This window comes from Phoxinus phoxinus, assembly GCF_949152265.1.
Source record: "Phoxinus phoxinus genome assembly, chromosome: 1".
NCBI lineage: Eukaryota > Metazoa > Chordata > Actinopteri > Cypriniformes > Leuciscidae > Phoxinus > Phoxinus phoxinus.
The window spans coordinates 38,753,566-38,773,763 of record NC_136876.1 but is presented as its reverse complement, the minus strand read 5'-3'; the positions used below and the strand labels follow the sequence as shown (position 1 = coordinate 38,773,763).

The window sequence follows — 20,198 nt, the reverse complement described above, 5'->3', positions numbered from 1 at the left end:
GATCTTCTGGCTGTCTCTGTTGTTCAATTATATGGCGTCATTTTGCTAATACTCTTCAGTAGATCTAAATTTATGAAACATTTGGTAAGGTTTATTACAGTATCTCTCGTCACTTCCTGTATTACTTCAGACGATGCATAACAGCGCTCCCTACCGTTAAACAGTGAAACCTGGGAAGGCCGGAAAAACTGCATCTGAAATCGCACACTTCCCCACTATATAGACGAAAAACAGTATGTGACAGAGGAATGTCTGAATTCACAGTACTCATAAAAGAGTAAGCAAAAAGTATCCGGATGACCTACTTCCAGCGAGAATCTAAAGTGCGCATATGATGGATTGGACATAAGGATTGGACGATGGACATATCTCATGAGGCCACGGGAGACGATTTGTGATTAGGCTCGTTTGAGATGAGCAAAATCTGCAAATCTGAATCTTTTCAAATTCAAACATTTTAAAAGAGAACAATACATCACGGTTGTTTAAACAAATGAGCATTAAGCCGTGTCGTCAGCAAGTCGTTTCCCATCGCGCTCTTGATCAGCGCAGTCGGTGGAGAGCAACTGCGCTCGGACTGCAGAATCCGACACGTGCGCCTTGCGATCGCAAGAGTGTTTTGGCATACGTCAGCATGACATCAGAGCAAGGCGGACCGCACTCGGACACTTTTCTAACCGGCATGCATCTCACGCTGATCACCGGTGATCTCAAACAAGCCTAATCATACTACACACATGCATATAGAACGTAGGCTACTTTTCTATAAATAATCGAAAAGTATATATCTATCTAGTAGTCGTGAATAACTTATTCAAAGTAAGGACCTACTCAAGAGAGTATGCGATTTTAATTATAATTGATGAAAATATTTTGTATTTTATTTTTCCATTTTCAATTAATCTTAGTTAAAGTTTTAGTAATTAAGTTGTGTGAAATGTGTTTAATGAAAATGAGAAATGTCACCTTGGTTTAAATAAATAATATTAACTACGTTTAGGTTTTTTATAGTTTATTGGATTTAACATTTATTTTATTTTAAGTAGCCTAAATGTTTTGTTTATCAATTCTCAAAGCTTGACTGGTGATTTATTGTCATTTTTGGGTGAACTATTCCTTAAAAACCCAAGGACAATGTCAGTGTTTTTGGTGACACACACTGTGGTTGGCAGGTGGAGCAACCCCACAACAGATAATTTGCTCTTTTGCAAGAAGGAAGGGAGAAAATAATGTGCTAGCAAGAGAAAGAGTTACAATTTAACAACTGCTCATGGGAATACAGCACTTGAGTCTGGCGTTAGCCTTGTGCTTTTAGACAGCTCAGTGTTAATTGTGGAAATGAGGAACCGTACCATCTAATCACACTCCTCATTTTGGATATCTTCTGCATATAATACTTCATAATGTGCACATCGGTTGGTTGGGCACCCATGTACTGCCGTCTGTTATGAAATTAATGTGAAAGAGTGTTTGAAAATATTGTGCTGAATCACGGGTCTGAGGGCTTGTTTTCTTGTCACTCTGCTGCGCTACTCTCTCCTGTTTTACACCGGCGTTATCTACATGACGGAGCAGGTGAAGCCGCAGCACTCTTTCAGCAGGGTGACGCCTGTCTTTGTCACATAAGGAGACGACGTCTGCTGGGCTCTGGACGTCATTCTCTTGTCCTTGGTTTGACCTGAAAACAGAGAGAGAGAGAGAGAAATGCAGTGACCTTCTCTGAATCATTCTCAGCGTCTCTGAATACCATCGAGCACGAGCGCTGAGGTGTTTGCTGAGAACATTTGCAAATACACTGTATTGTGCTGAAATCCATCATCCAGTTGTTGTTTTTTTTTTTTTTAATTTACAAAAATAACTAGCTGTGTTCCAATCATCTGTGTATAGGGAAAAGTGCTACACAAATACATCTGAATTTAACTGAGGAACAGAGTTGAGTTGAGTCAAGTTCACTTTAGTAAAATTGAATTGAATTTAGAAGTCAGAAGAACAGACAGAGTTGAATTGAACCGGACTGATTTGAGGAGCACAGTTAAAGGTGCAGTAAGCGATTTCTGAGAAACGCTGTTGAAAGTGGATCGGACTGAGCAGCACAACACACTTGTAGCCAATCAGCAGCAAGGTGCGTATACACTCATTAGGGGGGAGGTGCTTGTGTTGCAAAGCATGTTTGTGAGTTTGGGGCGGGGCTATCAAGATAGGGGTGTGATCCTTTTGGGACCACATCCTTTTTTGTTTTTGGTGATTTCAAATATCAACAGCATTTTTCAGAAATCGCTCAGTCTGGTTTTTTGAAGCATCGAAAATACATTTTTGTCCAAAAATAACACAAAATAAGACTTTATTCAGCATTGTATTCTCTCCCGGGTCTGTTGTCAATCCGCATTCACGACTCCACAGTGACACTGCTGACGTAAGACGATGGTGACGTTATCTGGTGCGCCCGAGCTTCGTTTACTGTCTGAGGACGCGTCGCTTGGTTTACAGTCTGAGGGAGACGCGTCAGCAGCGTCTCACGTCAGCAGCGTCTTAAATGCTGAATAAAGTCGTAGTTTTTGTTATTTTTAGACAAAAATGTATTTTCGATGCTTCAAAAACTTCTAACTAACCCACTGATGTCACATGGACTACTTTGATGATGTCTTTATTACCTTTCTGGACATGGGCAGTATACCGTTCATACATCTTCAATGGAGGGACAGAAAGCTCTCGGACTAAATCTAAAATATCTTAAACTGTGATCCGAAGATGAACGGAGGTCTTACGGGCTTGGAACGACATGAGGGTGAGTCATTAATGACATCATTTTCATTTTTGGGTGAACTAACCCTTAAAGATAAAAAGCACATTTGTGACTTTTATTGCTAAATAGTATTAAACTTTCTTCTCCTGGGTCATATTCTTCAGTGATCCAGAATGGCAGGACGGCTGAAAGATTTGTTGAGCTGCGCCCTCTACTGTACAGGAGTGAATTTGCATTTCCATCAGCCTGAGGCTTATTCATTTCACTTTTGGTGTGAAAGTGCCTTTACATTTGACAAATATACATATTTTTGATATTACAAAACAAACAAGCAAGCCCAGCCCAGGTGAGAAAGTAACGCAAAAGTAACACAATGCATTATTTTCCATAAAAAGTAACAAAGTAACGCAACTAGTTAATTTATGGAGCAATGCTGTACCTTTATTTTTAAGTGTGGTAGAAAATCTGAACAGCTTGATATTTTACTGAAAAATGTAAACAATATTATCGCCCAACGATATATGAAAAGTCCTGCATACATAAATCTATAATATGTTTATTTGGGTGGAAAGCTCAGTTTGTACACTTTTATAAAGCAGCACTAAAGATTATGAAAGATTTTAGTGAGAAGTTTCAAATTCTCACCATAACACTAATTAGTATTTGACCGCTCTTTCTAAGTTAGTCAAACATTCCCAATTCTATTGACATGCATGTACTTTTGCACTATTTATTCCAGTTCTGAATTAGCTCATTAGTTGTAAACTAAAAGAAAACAAATGAAGACAGCTTATTAACACCCTGAGAACAGAATTAACATTCACACAGGTTCCTTAAATTCTCTAGTTTCCATTTTTATCAAACTTGAACAAACACTGAGTAAAACAATTATGGAGATGCTCAAAGAATGTATTATTATGTTAATTCGTGTAGAGGTTTAAGAGACTGGCCTTGAGCTTGCTCACACACACACACACACACACACGCACACACACACACTTATACATACTTTTCATGCGGCACCTGTTGGGGAATTTTGTCTGTAGGAAGTCAGCCATCTCGTTGTCTTCCTCTCGCTCTCTGCGTGAAGAATAGCATGTATCAGGGAGGCAAAAGCACAAACATAAGTCAGTATTCAATGTCAAGTGTACACAACTGTTCAGAAGTTTGAGATCGGTAAGATTTTTTTTTTTTTGGAAAAAAGTTTCTAAAGCGCACTATATATTTTTTTATAAAAAAAACAGTGATATTGTGAAATAATATTACAGGATATTTTATTTTTAAATATATTTTAAAATGTAATTTATTACTGTGATGTCAAAGCTGAATTTCAGCATCATTACTTCAGTCTTCAGTGTCACATGATCCGTCAGAAATTATTCTGATATGACGATTTGCTGCTCATTTATTATTAGTGCTAAATTATTAATGTTTCGTTTTTGCAACTCATTATTTTTGTGGAAACTGCAACACATTTTTCTTTCATTGATGAATAGCAAGTTCAAAATAGCACCTTTTTTTTATAACATTATAAATTACTTTACTTTCTCTTTTGATCAATTTAATGCACCCATGAGGAATAAAAGTATAATTTTCAAAAAAATTTAAATATCTTGCTGACACCGAACCATTACACATAAGCTTTATGCATATTTTTTATTTTCTTTAAGATATTATTTTGTATTTTTATTTAAGCCATTTTTCTTGTTCAGTTGTTGTTTGTTCCACAAAATGCAGCAAGATTCACCATTTTTTCCAGTCCCTGCAATGCAATGCAAAACTAAACAAACAAACAACTGTGAAGTGGGACACTGAACATTCACACCCAAACTCCAAACAATCAATTATTCTCTTAGCACATGGGTTTAGTGTGCAAACTAAGAGTGTTTGACAGTTTTTTGCGGTCTCTCTCTCTCTCTCTCTCTCTCTCTCTCTCTCTCTCTCCTGCTCCACCATCCACCCGTGTAATAGCAGCTTGTCATGCGGGTGACAGTGGCTCATTTATCCCATGAATAAACTGTGAGGACTTCATTCGCGTTGAGTTCTGATGCGTGCGTCACCCACACCCACACCCACACCCACACCCACACCCACACCCACACACACACACACACACACACACACACACACACACACACACACACACACACACACACACACACACACACACACACACACACACACATTTTCTTCTTTCCATTTCTTTCTTGCCTGCAAATCAATCTCTCGTTTCTCAGAATCAGAGCCGCTGGGACCGTCTGTGAGTGTGATGTGAGGTGTGTGTGTGTGTGTGTGACAGCCGTGCTGAGGTAAGGGTGGATTATTGGCTTCAAGAGGAGGGTAATTGGATTGCAGTGTCTTCACAGATGAGGGAACAGCCACAAGAGGGACAAAAAACACATTCTTGGGGCAGATAGTCACGCATGCTAGCCGGGTCGTGGCCCACGTTCCTGTCCCTGAAGGCTGGCGGCTCTTTAAAACTTACCTGAGCCTCTCAAACTCCAGGTCATCCACTAGAAAGTCCCGCGTCTCCACCAGCTTCTGGATCTGTTGAAGTAGTTCCTCCTCACGCTGTCTGTCCTCCTTTGACTTGTCTTTGTCTGCAGAAAGGAGACACGTGTGGAACGGTTAACCCAAAATCAAAATGATCATTCACAAATCTTTTTGTCATTCCAAACCCGTATGATGCTCATCCATGCAACACAAAGAAGATATTTTACAGAATATCCTGACAGCTTTCGACCTCAAACCTGGTCTGACACTAGAATATACATATTTAATATAATGCAACCGAGTCAGTAAGATTTTTATTTTAATATATTAATACTTTTATTCATTAAGGACGCATTCAATTGGTCAGAAGTGACAGTAAAGACATTTATAATGTTACAAACTATTTCTATATCATATTAATGCTGTTCATTTGAACTTTCTATTCGTCAAAGAATATTAAATAAAAAAGGTTTAATGGTTCCCACAAAAACATTAAGCAGCACAACTGTTTTCAACGTTGATAATAATCAGAAATGATTCTTGAGAATCAAATCATCATATTAGACTGATTTCTGAAGGATCATGTGACACTGAAGACTAATGTAGCTTTGCATTTCAGAAATAAATATAAGTAAGTATATTTTCAAATAGATTATAATTTTATTTTATAAACCATTATTTTAAATTGAAATATTATTTCACAATAATGCTGGTTTTTTTTTTTTTTACTGTATTTTTGATTAAATAAATGCAGCCTTGCTGAGACTTCTTACAAAAAAACAAAGACAAATTTCAGAGAATATAATTTTTTTTGTCTTTTGTGGAGATTTTCAATATCAATGTCTGCTATTTTGCTATATGGAAAATAAGAACATTCTTCAAAATATCAGTTTTTGCGAGATGGTCCTCACTGCAGAACATGAAATGCAGATCCAACTCCTCCCACCTTACATGTACCTAAACCTACCAATCTCCACCCCTTAGATCTGGATCCAACTCCGCCCCCTGGATCTCGTGTACTGCAGTGAGGTGCTACAGGTTTTTGCTGTTACACTGAAGAAAGGAAATCATTCTGGTTTGGATTAACATGAATACATGATGACAGATATGAGTTAATACCGAGGTATATCAAAATCCTGACTGCAGAGATGAACCTAACAGAACCTGAAGGTCTCAGAATAAATGGACATCACACCAGTACTGGAATGTATAAGTAACAGTATAAGACAATATTATCTGCCGCTTTGGATAAATAACCTCTTCTGTGAGTGCAAGCTTTGTATGCACTTGCGAAATGAGGTTTCATCAGTAAACAAAACGTGGTGTACGCTTCATTCGTGCATCTCCTTGGAAACAGGAGACCTATAGTGAAGTATGTCACAGCATGTGCTGAAAAGAGGCTGACATGAAAGAAGGAACTATAAACAATGCCATTAAAGAGAGGCAATTTTTATTTTTATTTTTTGGTTTCTCGGATTAGCTGAATCAATTTATTATACGCTTACTGTCCAAAAGTTTGAGCTTGATAAGAAAGAACTCTCTTATGCTAACCAAGGCTGCATTTATTTGATAAAAAAATACAGTAAATAAAAAAATAACTGATTTCTATGTGAATATTCAGTGTCACATGATCCTTCAGTAATGATCCTTCAAAATATGCTGATTTGATGGGTCACAAAGGACCTTTAATATTTGCTTTGCACCACTGAGAATGAGATCTATGTCATCTTCTGGCAATATATTAATGCTTCAGGTACAGCATCTTTTTGAGAACATACCTGGGATGGAAACCAATCTCTGGAGTTCTTTTTTGAGCCTTGTGATCTCCTTACACAACTGGATGTCATCCATCCTGAGGAATGAGGAATAAAACGAAGACAAACTTTCGAGATTTTTCTTTAAACCACCAGTCAAAATTTCTCTCTATGGAAAATAAATGCAAAAATGACCTCAAAAGCATGTATTTCACGCTCTTAGATCCACAGTATTGCATTTCGCAAAACATTTTCCAGTCAAGTGCATGTGAATACCATATTATATCAAAACAAATTTCACTGGTTGATGCCAAAGTAGTCTCTGTTCGGCAATGAAATAACAGATAATATGTTTTGCTAGGTAGTATTCACTTTGCTATTATACATACACACACAAATAACAACACAGACACATACATTTGCAGTTGTTGTCTAACTCCAGCAGAACTATATTACTGCCATAACACACAAATTTCACTTGCAGGGCTTGCGACATACTCCCATCAGAAGCTATTGTTGTAAATAAGTGAATCCCTTTATCAATACATTTCTTCAACAATTTCCCCTGCTTTTATTTAGTCTCTGCCTGTATCTCATATCTGCACAGATCTTTGCAACATTTATTTTTGTTCAAACTGTTATTGAACAAAAAACAAACCGTGGAATGACAATTATAGTGACACTTTCTCTGATTTTGCTTCAAGGCATATCTCACCCAAAAAAAAAAAACATTTTGCAGAATGTCCAAGATGCGTTTTTTCAATCCATATAATGAATGTGAATGGTGACCAGAGCTGTTTCACTTCCATTAGCTAGTTCTGTGGAATTAATGTGCATTGTGGGTAAAATTTGCTAAAATGTAGGCTACTTCTTGCTCCATGGTCTCAGGCTGCTAATAAAATCCGTTGTATCCAAGTATATCCGTGGAAATACTTTTAAATGGCAGGAATATTGTTTCACTGTTTCAGAAATGTTATTCATGCTATTTTCATGTTTAGTTCTGTTTATCTCAGAAAATACCTCATTGAGATTTTTAATTGTTGACAGAAAGTGTATGTCAGTTGCCCCATAATTACTTGATGATATTCACACACTGTAAAAAATATTGTTGGTTTAACTTTTTAAAAAAAGCAAGTAAGCTGGTTGCCTTACAATTTTAAGTTCATTGAAATGAATAAAATTGAGTTAATACAATGAAGGAGATTGGTTTAATCAACAGAAACTAAAAATATTATGATATCTGAACCACATAAATGATCCAAGTTGATTTGACAAAATAAAAAAATGGATAAATCATGAAAATAATGCATAGTATGGTATGTTTTATTGGGTTATGTCAGCTTACACTGCATTATGTGATACTATGTTGCATCGAATTATGGAACATTTACTTATCTTTTCTGTTGATGTCTAATGTATTGAACAGAAGGAATGAATGCACTGATGCAACACAGTAAAGGATACATGATATCCCATGATGCAGTGCAAGCTAACATTTTGTATGATACTGAACAACACCATTGTACTTTTGACCTCCTAAAGGAGCCACCTCAGGTTCTACCATAAAACACCTCACTCACATATATCTGAGCTCAGACTCTTTCCGGACCAGCGCATCCTTTATCCGCTCGATTTTGAACAGCTCCCCCTCGATGTCCTCCACAGTGATGGTGGAGTCAGCCATGGACACCACATCCTCTTCAGCTGTGAGGAACAACACATGAACTGTGAGTGAGGTATGGCTCACATCAAGCACATAATTACATTATGCCCATCTAAAGAAGCTATTTCGGAAACATGCAACCAATCGCTGTTACTACCCACTAGATACATTTCTCTGATTTAAATCCCATTTTTTTGTTGAATGAATATGAATATGCAAATTAGCCCCGCCTCCACTCACTCACACCAGCTCAGAATACCTGATCCACTCTGTCAACTTTGCTGTAGTAAACGCTGCACAATAGCAAACTGTGGAAATACTGGTTATTAATTCAGCCATATATTTTTTTAACCAGAAACAGATTCAGAAAATGAAGAGGAAAAGTGAATTATACAGGCTAGACTACAAGTCGATGTATCAGACTGGTAATGCGTTTTATGTATATCTCACTACATTGTCGGACAAATAACGGTAATTCATATGATTAGCCTTTTGCTTGACTATGTTAACAATTAATAATGTGTTGCTAATGTCCCGTTCGCCATCTCAGAGTCAGACAGCTGCCTTCAAACAATCAGCATCCTTAAAAATATTTGATAGGAAAAGCACCGCCCTGTTCATTGACGGGATGGGTTACATCTTTGTGACGGTAGGAGAGAGGGACGGTTTCAAACTGTGTTTTTTGAGGCAGGCTTTTGTTCATTTCAGTTTTAAGGAGAAACCAGTCAGCAATGGTGTTGTTTTTTGAATTTCGCACCAGGTTTGTCTTAAAGCATATTAAAAACACCACATAAAGATATAAAAAACTTGATTTGTTGTTGTCAACGTACTTCCTTATATACCCACGAGGTAAGGCGGAGTTACGCTATGCAAATTCCGCAGACCCATGGCATTTCTTTGCCATTGGCTCGTTTTTAAATTCTCGAAGATGATAGGCTTTCAAAGCCAAACCCCATTCGTCGTCACGATGTAACGTCTCCGTTCCCTACTCAGGGAGCGAGGGTTACATACGTAACCAAGACTGTCCCTGTTATAGGCTAACCTGCAATTTTGTCAATTTCCAGTTTATTTCCATGTAATTGTTTCCAACTTTAAAAATTCCTGGTTTGAATTTAAGCATAATTGAACTGAAATAAAATAAAAAATGTATGTGAATTGCATATTTGTAACAACAAGAAATGTAACAATGAAGTTTGTCATTTTTGTGAAATAAAAAGAAAATCCATGTAAAAAAAAAAAAAAGAATAATATAATGTAATATAATAAATTAGCATTTCAGGACATGCATGATGATATGCAGATAAACTGACAGCAAACACTTTGCATTAGATAGTGTAATATTGTTATTGTTTTTCCAATTTTGTGCCCTTGAAGACAAAAATGAAAAGCAGCATCACACATTTGTTCAGAAGCAGGGCTTCTCTTATCTGCAATCAGCTAACAAGCACCCCAGCCACTCTTCAAACCAGGCTGAAACCAGTGAGTTGGTAGTCGTGCAGCGTGTGTTGTGTATATGACGCTCGACGCTGTGCTAATTGGGCTCGTGTTATCATCACTGAACTCGGCATGAATCCGAGGGTGGGTGAGAATGTTCTGGTCACTCAGTCTGTGACAGACCAACATCTTTCATCGCATGCAGCATTTAATCAGAGGATCAGTGCTCTCGCTATTTATAGTAAGTCTCCATGATTTGTGACTTAATTGTGTGTATACAAAACAGTACAGGATGAATCTGAAAAATCAAACACTAATAAAACAAAGAAAGAACATCTACAAAATTTAACAAATTGGGCAAAAGAGTCAATTCTGACCTTGAATTCCATATTATACATTAAAGACTGTTATTTTAGAAACTGTTTTAATTAGTTTGTTTCAGTTCATAAAAAAACTTTTTTTTTTTGGTGAATAATTTCATTTGTATTCTATTTGCACAGGGATTGCTCATTCATTTTTTAACATTTCAAGGTGTTTTAGCCTTGAAAAGAACAGCAGAAAAAGCCAAGTATTTTTTGCACCCTTAAAAAGCAAGGCAGTCCGTATCCTCCGATGACTCATTTGGCCTGTCCTATGGTGCGTTCAACAACTGCAATGCCTCATACAATAATGTTCTGTCTCTATGGCAACAACACAGGCCTTCAGTTTTACACAGTTATTGGATTTCAAAACTATGGGATTGCCCCCCAAACCCAGTGGCGTCCTGGTTTAAGCCACTGTGATCCCAGATCGACAAAGAAAACACACACCTTGACAACAGCACAACACAACCATTTCTCTTATTTTACACCTTTGCATGGTAAAGTAAACAACACTAAAATGAATATGAACCACATAGTAAGCTAGTTTTCAGATATATTTACCAGAATCATATATGGGTTGTTGGTTTTGTTCAATATTTGTCATTGCTGTCCTTTTCAAAAAATACAAAAAGCATAAAATGAGTTAGAGGAACATTACTGTTATTATGATTTCTTTTTTGCACATGCAAGCTTAAAAAAGGCATGTGTAAGCATCCGGTTCATTTCCTTTGGGTAACATATTGCATCTATTAAGAGAGTCTGCTGTTATAATACTCAATACTTATCAGGTTATCATGATTTAAGAGTCCCCTGTGAACAATATCTCTCTGATATAATAGACAAACCTGATTTATGTTTGATCTTGAACAGATTTACTTACCAAAGGGTTAGTGCAATATTACTCGGCGTTACGGAGTCAACGAGAGCCAAAGTAAAGGTGATTTAGATCAGGGATTTTCAAACTAGGGTCATCGGGCAACAATGGGGGAGCTTATTAATTAATTTAGAAATATTATATTCTAGAAAATATCGACAGATGATATTTTAATTGGTTTGGGTTTTAATAACATAAAAGGCAGCATGTTGTCTTAATATTTTTCACACAGAATAAATGGGTTTGTATACACCTTTCAAAAGTTTGGGGTCGGTTTTTAACGTTTTTGAAATAAATATCTTATGCTCACCAAAGCTGCATTTATTGATCAAAAATGTTCAACTACTATTGTGAAATATTATTATTTACAATTTAAAATAACCGTTTTCTATATTTCATTACTCAAGTCTTCAGTGTCACGTGATTCTTCAGAAATCATTCGGATATGCTGATTTTATGTTCAAAAAACATTTATTATTATTACCAATGTTGTAAACATTCCATATTTTTGTGGAATTTTTTCAGAATTCTTTGAAGTATATAAAGTTAAAAAGTGCAGAATTTATTTGAAATAGAAATCTTTTGTAACATTATAAATGTCTTTAATGTCATTTTTTCCATGTCACTTTTGAGCAATTTAATGTGTCCATGCTGAATAAAAGTGTCAATAAAACAGATGAAAAACAAAAAAAATCGGCAGTGATCTTTAAGGGGTAAACTTTATATCCAGCGGTTACCAGACGTTCCTCATGGCTTCAGAGGGTTTTATCTGTGTTTACCCGCAGGCAGCTGACACCGACACCTTTCTAAGGCTGTGAAGAGCGAAAGAGATTGTTCCGATATAAAGTACATCTTATCCCTCCAATGCTTGGGCTGCTATCTCTCTCTGCCCTCGGAAACACTACAAGCTATGACTCACCTCAGCGCTGAGCAGATATTGGCTTTTAATTGCCTGACAGTCAGGGAGAACAGACGTCTAAACAAACCACATCCTCGTCCACCAGGGGAAAACAACAGGCTACTAAATCAAGAGAAGGGTTATGAGATATGTGGATTGGTCAGTGTGCTGACAGACATCGCCCCCCTGCACCCAAACGTTTTCAGATCAGTCCTGACAGTTTTATTCTCATGTGTCAGTTCACCACAGTCTCAGACATGAATTCACAGCTTCATGAATAAAAGCAACAGTGATACTCTGAGAGGGCACAGGTAAGGTGTCAGAGAGGATTCAGATGGAGATGGATGAAATGCTGCATCCCCACGAGGCTAGACTGTGTGCAAGACTGTGAACTTGAACTTGATAAGGACTATTCATATTTTTTTTTTTGCACCGTAAAATTATTTTCACGACAACTAGCACTTTTAAATCTCCTTTCTCCTTTCAATTCTCAGTATATACAAATATGTTTTTTCCTGAAATCCAAATTTAAGTTTTTTATCTTTTAGTATAAATATGTTAGGTTATGAATAAGCTGGTGTGTTCCAAAACAATGACAAAATTCACATTTAGGAGAAATAAGCATTCAAAACGTGCAATTTCTCACTTCCGCTAAAATGGATCATGGATTTTTATGACATCACCGTGGACTTCAGCTTCTCATCACATCTTCTGTCCAATCAAATGCTCAGAATCTAAATCGCCCCGCCCCCTATGCTATAAAAACCACCTGGCCAAAGCGACCGCTGACACGTCACGGAGCAATATGGGTCGAAGATGTGTGTTCGGTTGCTCAAACGCTCAAGTTTTATTTCGTTTTCCAACTGTACGTTGGTTAAGAATGAAATGGCTAGAATTTATTCACACGTCTACCATTGAATCCAACGTATCATCAGCGCTCGGATTCGCTTCGGTGCTGTCAAGTAGGATTGCTGTCTGTGAGGTAAACTAAACGCTATTGGCTATTTGAAAAGGGGGAGGAGCCTCACCTTCCGGTTTCAGTGGAAATTACGTCAAAGCATCAAACAAAGCTGCGCGTTCCAAGGCACTTCAGTGGGGCTTTAAGAGTCCTGGAAATACTATTTTGGCCCAAGATTATTTCAGATTATACAGATTATTTCCTAAAAATTTCTAAACAAGATTCCCCTGTGAACCAACAAGGAAATTCATTCTTGTCTAAGCTGTTCTTATCAGCAGTGTCTGAACTATAGCAAAATGAAAATAACGGTTCTTGAATACATAATACATTTAAATTATGATAGTAGGGGGATCAACAGCTTTAAACATTAATGCGACAACAACAGATGAGGTTGGCACATCTCCTACGCTCGAGAATCCCTTAAACCTGGAGATTGTAAATCTACGTCAATCCCTGTTGGAACAGTGGAGGCGTTGGGATCTCACACTAACTCACAGTGTCAATCAATCTTCACAGTTTTAGTCACAATGCCTGGAGACACTCCAACACCAGCTCACGCGGTCTGACCACACACACACACACAAAATTACAATTCAACCCTGTCATCGACTGTGACTTAGCCACACACACACACACACACACACACACACACACACACACACACACACACACACACACACACACACACACACACACACACACACACACACACACACACACACACACACACACACACACACACACACACACACACACACACACACACACACACACACACACACACACACACACACACACACACACACACACACACACACACACACACACACACACACACACAAAAAGTTTATCTAAAACACAATAGATCTGTTCGACCAATGGTTAAAGGAGGGGAGAAAACAGGAAAACTGTTAGTTTAATTATTTATGTAAATGGTGAGATGCAAGGATTTTTTTATTTTTTTTTATTTAAAGGTACACTGTGTAGGAATTTCTCCCATCTAGCGGTGAAATTGTATTTTGCATTCAAATTAATAGTGCTCTCTAGCGCCTCGCTTTTTTAAATGCATGTTGCAACTACGGTAGACATTATGTACCAAGAAGCTGTCTTCCAATAACACTTCCAATAACATCAAGTTTAATTTTGTTCTTCTGTTATGCTGCCTATATAATGAATGACACAACCAAGCAATGAAAAAAAAGCTTGTAATTTAGACTGTAACATTGACTTACCTGTCGAGAAGAAAGTGGGCAACTTCAGCCTCCCTTTCAAAGTCTTTCTCCTTCATTAGCTCTTTCCACCTGGGAAAAGCCATCCCCATATTTACCCTCGTTTTTTTGCTTTTTTGGCGACGAGGATTCCTTCTCCTGTGGCTCGGCATAATTATGATCCTGCATTATGAAGTACCGTGCAGTGCAGCCGTCTCAGCTGGTTTCAGTCACGTGACGCTGGCTCTGACTGAAAACGCGCTGAGGTAGGCTAGTCCTTTTTGTCCCCCTCTGCTATTATAGTTTTTCAAGATGACGGAACGACATGGATCTTGGGGAAAACAGCAGGCCAGATATATGTCATAATATTAAGTTTCTTAAAGAAACTGATTTAGATAAGAGTTACATTTTTATTTTATTTATTTATTTCCTGCTTAATCTCTCATTCCACACTCCAGTCCAGTTGGTGGCGGTAATGCACTGTTAAACTGGTTTGCCAACCGCCATTAAACCCTAAAGAAGAAGAAGAAGAAGAAGAAGAAGAAGAAGAAGAAGAAGAAGAAGGAACGACATGGAAGCCTCCATGGACTTACCCGTCCCATGTAAGAAATTCTTCGCTTACGAGGATAAGTCAGATCATTGGCAGAGGTAATTTTACACCAATGAGGACATAGTTATGAATAAAGACATTGATTTTAGCTAATACAATAAAAAAACTACACAGTGTACCTTTAAAGCATAATTTAGCTCTCCATCTCGCAGTTTCCCTGTCACTCTTGTTTAATCCTCCTCATGAGCAAAGCTGGTCACCGGATCATTGTAACCAACCCTCAGCGTTTAGATCATTTAAACCACATGTATTTTCCGCCCGCACACCCGCTGCGCAAACAGCATCAAAGTACTACGTAACATGGACTCTGGCCTTGTTGCAGCTAAACCCAAGAGATGTGAGGAAAACAGCACTTTTTATCTCATTATTTGTATTTAATATGTCTAAAGGTGAACCCTATAACCGTTAATGTCATTCATTGCATCTAAATAATGAGTCAGATTTAAAGTATTATTGTGCCCAAGGATTGGAGGAGCTTCTTACACTTTTCTATGCAGATTCTGTCAAGATCTGACAGATTTCATGTGAACGGCGGTCTTCGGATCTTACCACAGATTTTTGATATGGGTTAAAGTTACCGCTGTACTCTGAAACCCTCAGAGGCTTGTCTAAAAAAACACATTTACATTTTTTTTTATCTTTTCAGCTGGATTTTTCTGAAAGTCAGAGCTCTTTTGTAGCTGACACATGCCAAAGTATTGGAGTGGAAGTGGATTTGCATGATTCTGCCTGGAGCGAAGAGCGTTTGTTTGGAGCGAAGTCAGTGGTGTTTTATCTCTCTCTTAGACTGCAACGATACAGCTCCTTCACGAGAATAACACTAGTCTACACACTCTTAAAAATAAAGGTTCTTTCTTGGCGTCGATGGATCCATGGATTCCATCATGGAATCTTTCCATTGCACAAAAGATTACAATATTTTCACTATTGTTTAGTCTGTTACTGATCGTTTGATTTGTACTCATTTAACTGAAAGTTCATTCACTTTTATTTTACTGAAAATTATGAACGATGAATGTAAGAACGTCAGTGCGACAAACACGAAACACAAGTTGTTATTTGTCAACTACACTGTAAAAAAAAGTTTGCTGTCTTACATTTTAAAGCACAATCAACTTGGATGTTTAAGTCATTCAACTTAAATTACGTTAAACTGACTTAAAAATGTGTTAAATCTTGCTTGACTTATTTTGATGAGTTTGATGAGCAATGTAAAAATAACTTATTGATAATTTCATTTTTCACAGTGTATAACTTATAAGTACTTATGCTTTATAAGTCCTGGTTGTGGCAAATAAAGTTTATGTAACATGTCTTCTGATTCGGGATCAGACTAGAATTTCACTGGTTGCCATTTTTCAACATCGAAAGTTTTTTAATATGCACAATTATAATATGAAAATTATTTAATATGTAAAACTGTTACCCAATCATAGCAGTGGGTGTTTACTTGAATGCGGCATGCCCATCAAAAAGGAGTGTTTCAAAGAGAGGGTTAAAAACAGGATAAAATATGCATTTTACTTCTAAATTGTTTTTTGATGTAAAAACTTGATAACATTATAAGTGGACCTCAGTGAACATTATAAAAAAAAATGAAGTTCATCACCCCTTCAAACTTAAAGAGTAACCCCAGAGTGCAGTCTGGACGATTGGGGCGGGGCGACACATTAAGCCGACTCTATTAGCCTGAAGTACACTGAGGTGCTGTCAACAAGCGTTCGTTTTTAAACAATAACTTCATCTATTCTGTGTCTTAACAATAAAACATTAGCCAATAGATCTTAACTAAAATTACCATGGTAAACCGATAATAAGATACGATTTAGTTAGCATTTAATATTTCTTTAATACGGACAAATCATTCACAAAAATAGTACATAAAGGAATGCGCATGCTCAGGCTTGAATAGTCTAGGCTAGGCCAATAAGAATGCTGTATAATAGCAATTAAATTGGAGGTGGGCGGAGCGACACGTGTCCAGACTGCACTCTCGGGTACTACAACATAAAGGGGTGATTGATTATGATTTCACTTTTCTAACTTTAGTTAGTGTGTAATGTTGCTGTTTGAGCATAAGCAACATCTGCAAAGTTATGAAGCTCAAAGTTCAAAGCAAAGGGAGATATTTTCTTTTGAAGAAATTGCTTTTTAAGGACTACAAACGGCTGGTAGCGACTACACCACATTCCTCCCGGGTTAGTGACATCACAAACCCTAAAATATACATAAACATCGCCCCCGGGAACGCGATTTATAGATTATCATGACAGAATATGCTTATCAATGGCTAGAAGATAACTACACATAAGTTACCTAAATTCATCAAAACCATTCAGAAATGTTGTCTACATGTTGTCACTTCTTCTTGAGTCTCTCCATCATTGTCTGACTCCAGTTTGAACATAAAAGGCTGAAAGTTTTTGAAATTTTCAGTGCATGTCTGTGTGAGGTAAAAGAACAGGAGCTCTTGAAGCTCCGCCCCCCGTGTCGGGAGCAGCAGCTCATTTGCATTTAAAGGGACAGACAAAAAACGGTGAGTTTTTGGTAACCCTCAAAAATTGACAATTTTATCATGCTATATAAACATATCTGTGGGGTATTTTGCTAAAACTTCACATACACACTCTGGGGACATCAAAGACTTATTTTACATCTTGTGAAAAGGGCATTATACCACCCCTTTAAAAAGACATGACGAAAAAACAATGAAGTGGACTTAAACTACAGATGTGTTAAACCATGCGTTTTGTGCTTGTTTTTGTCAGAATCACAATGGAGCGCCTTACTTAAGCTGTGCATGACGGTTTGGCTAACAGTTGAGACTCCACAGACCACATTAGATTAAACGGAAAGCCGTTAACAGACTCGTACATCTGCGATGAGCCTCCTCTGACATCTCTTATTCAATTTACTCAAAAGATATTCAGTTATGTCATGCAGAAAAGCTGAATCACAAAGACAGTTTCCAATTTGCTCGGTCGCTTTGCATAAAAATCTCTAGTGCAGCGCACTCTGATTTAAACATTCCCACGGCTGTTTGCTGAGCCTTATTGTCATGCGGAGAACTGAATTCTTTCAGTCAATGAAGTTGAATGTTTCTCTAACAGTTTTAATTGCATGATCCAGATTTAACGTCTTGCCATATTGTGCCTCATGATTAAAAATATAATGATGGGATTTTAACAGAATGGTGTTGGCATCATCACATTATACTGTAGGGACCCCATCTGTCTTATGACTACTTTCTCATTATATGATACACAATCATCTCAAATCCTTCCAACGAGTCATGCAGTTGATCTAGTTTACAAATCAGACTGTTCTAAAGTTCAACTCACTGACATCCCATGGAGAAGATCATCAGTAAATAATCGCTTCTATTTAGCTTTGTTCTTCACACAAAGCTACAAGGTTGCATGTACCACATTTATAGCGTGTTTGTGTCTTTTTTGAAGTTTCCTCCGTCTGAACAAGAGAGACTACAATTCTTCAAAATATTATATTGTTTCAGAGAAGGTAATAAAGTCATTTGGATTTGGAATGAATCTGTGATGTGGAATGTGCAATTGCTTTTATCTTCCATCACTAATTATAACTTCAGATCTAATGGCCTTTAGTTAAATAAACTGAACACACCCCGAGTAAAAAACACATTATGCTTAAGTATAATTGACCAGTAATCCTTTAGCAAGCATTCCTGGGGTGAAAGCGATACTGGGACCTGACAGGAAAAATGACTTTAAAATGTAATCTACTGTTAAACGAGGGACAAATCATGCCCATTAGGCTACTAGTCCTAAGAAATGTTAGTACACTTCAGATTGAAACAAAAAGTAATTGAGCAGTCTTTCTAACATTAAGATCCAAATAATATTCACTAAAGAAAAAAGCAGCTAGTGAATTTTTCATAATTAATAATAAAGTTATACAAATGTATCCTGTTGTCTATTTGTATGAGTCAATTGCACTCTCAAAATATTTAATTAAATTAATGTCTTTACGTTGCATTGCTTGTAGCTTTCTGTAACTATTAGTGGCACTATAAATAACTTTATTTCTAAGCAAGTTGACAATGTTAAAGAGAACTGCATCAATGTAAAAGTAAGTTCTTTCGTGCATACAGTATAGGCTACGTCAAAATGAAGTCAAGTAGCCTATGCAATGTGAACGCACTCAAACAACTTCATAAACGCAGAGACGGAAGAATTTATTCATAACATTCTTCTCACCTTGTTTTCCTGTTTCTTCGCAGAGCTCTGTTTGATCCAGAGATCCGTATTGTTTCGGGGTGCTTCGCCCTTTCTCCATTCTGTGAAGCTCCACCACACACTTGAAGTTTGAGCTGGAGCAGGATTCCGCTGCTTTGCTCCTCGGCCGGTGAATTAAAGCGCAGTTTGACTGATGGAGGGTTTTAACTCCATGTCATCGGTGATGCTGAGTGATGCGCGCGCTCGCACCTGCTGCCGATCGATGCTGCTGCTGTGAGTGTGACACGTTGTAGAGATGCTCAACACGATTATTCTCCCATTACCTGAAAGCGCCACCCTGTGAATAACGAGAAAACTGACGGTAAGTTAAATGGTCAAGAATTGAGATCAAATATGAGCTACCTTGCTTTTAATATTAAACATATCACAAAACATTTTATTGTTACTTCACCCGTTTAAGTTAAAAATAATATGCTAACTAGACGGCATCTCATTAAACACGTTTGCATATTAGGCTATAAAAAACGAATATGACTCCACTGAAAATTCCACAAATTTGTCTGTTTTTTTATTTTAGTAAACTTGAAGGTAGGGCAGGCGATTTTGGAGCGGCTAGCAATAGCAAGCTAGCTTTGTTGGAAATGTCTAAGTATCATAGAAGCTCAAAGTTATCGTATTTGGAAGAAAATGATCGGACACGAGCCAAACGTAGCCTACAGAATACAACTAAGTTATCTAGACCAACAACTTTTTGACATGACTTGCAAATTACTTTATTGCTAAACTATATCGACCTCAGCTTGGAAACAAATGGCCTAACGTTATAGGTCCGCTGCGACAAGAATGTTAGCTTGTGCTCGAGAGAATCACGATGATTGACCGAGGAGACTTTTTTTTTTTTTTGGCCGAGAAGATGTAACAAGAGATGAGATGAAAGACATATGCGTACCAGTTCTCCTCACAATCATGATAGTAGACGTATACAGCTAG

The 20,198-nt window shown here is 37.4% G+C and overlaps 1 protein-coding gene across 1 annotated transcript; it reads right to left on the bottom strand.

The window, feature by feature from the left end:
* Positions 1–895: 895 nt before the first annotated feature.
* LOC307004300 (bMERB domain-containing protein 1) lies at positions 896–19,440 on the bottom strand. Its single transcript, XM_079623414.1, has 6 exons — positions 19,230–19,440; positions 8,571–8,694; positions 7,015–7,088; positions 5,229–5,343; positions 3,753–3,823; positions 896–1,678 (listed from the first exon to the last, which is right to left on the bottom strand). Exons 1-6 carry the CDS (start codon positions 19,306–19,308, stop codon positions 1,560–1,562), a joined length of 582 nt encoding a protein of 193 aa, XP_079479540.1. The 5' UTR covers positions 19,309–19,440; the 3' UTR covers positions 896–1,559.
* Between the last annotated feature and the right edge of the window lie 758 nt (positions 19,441–20,198).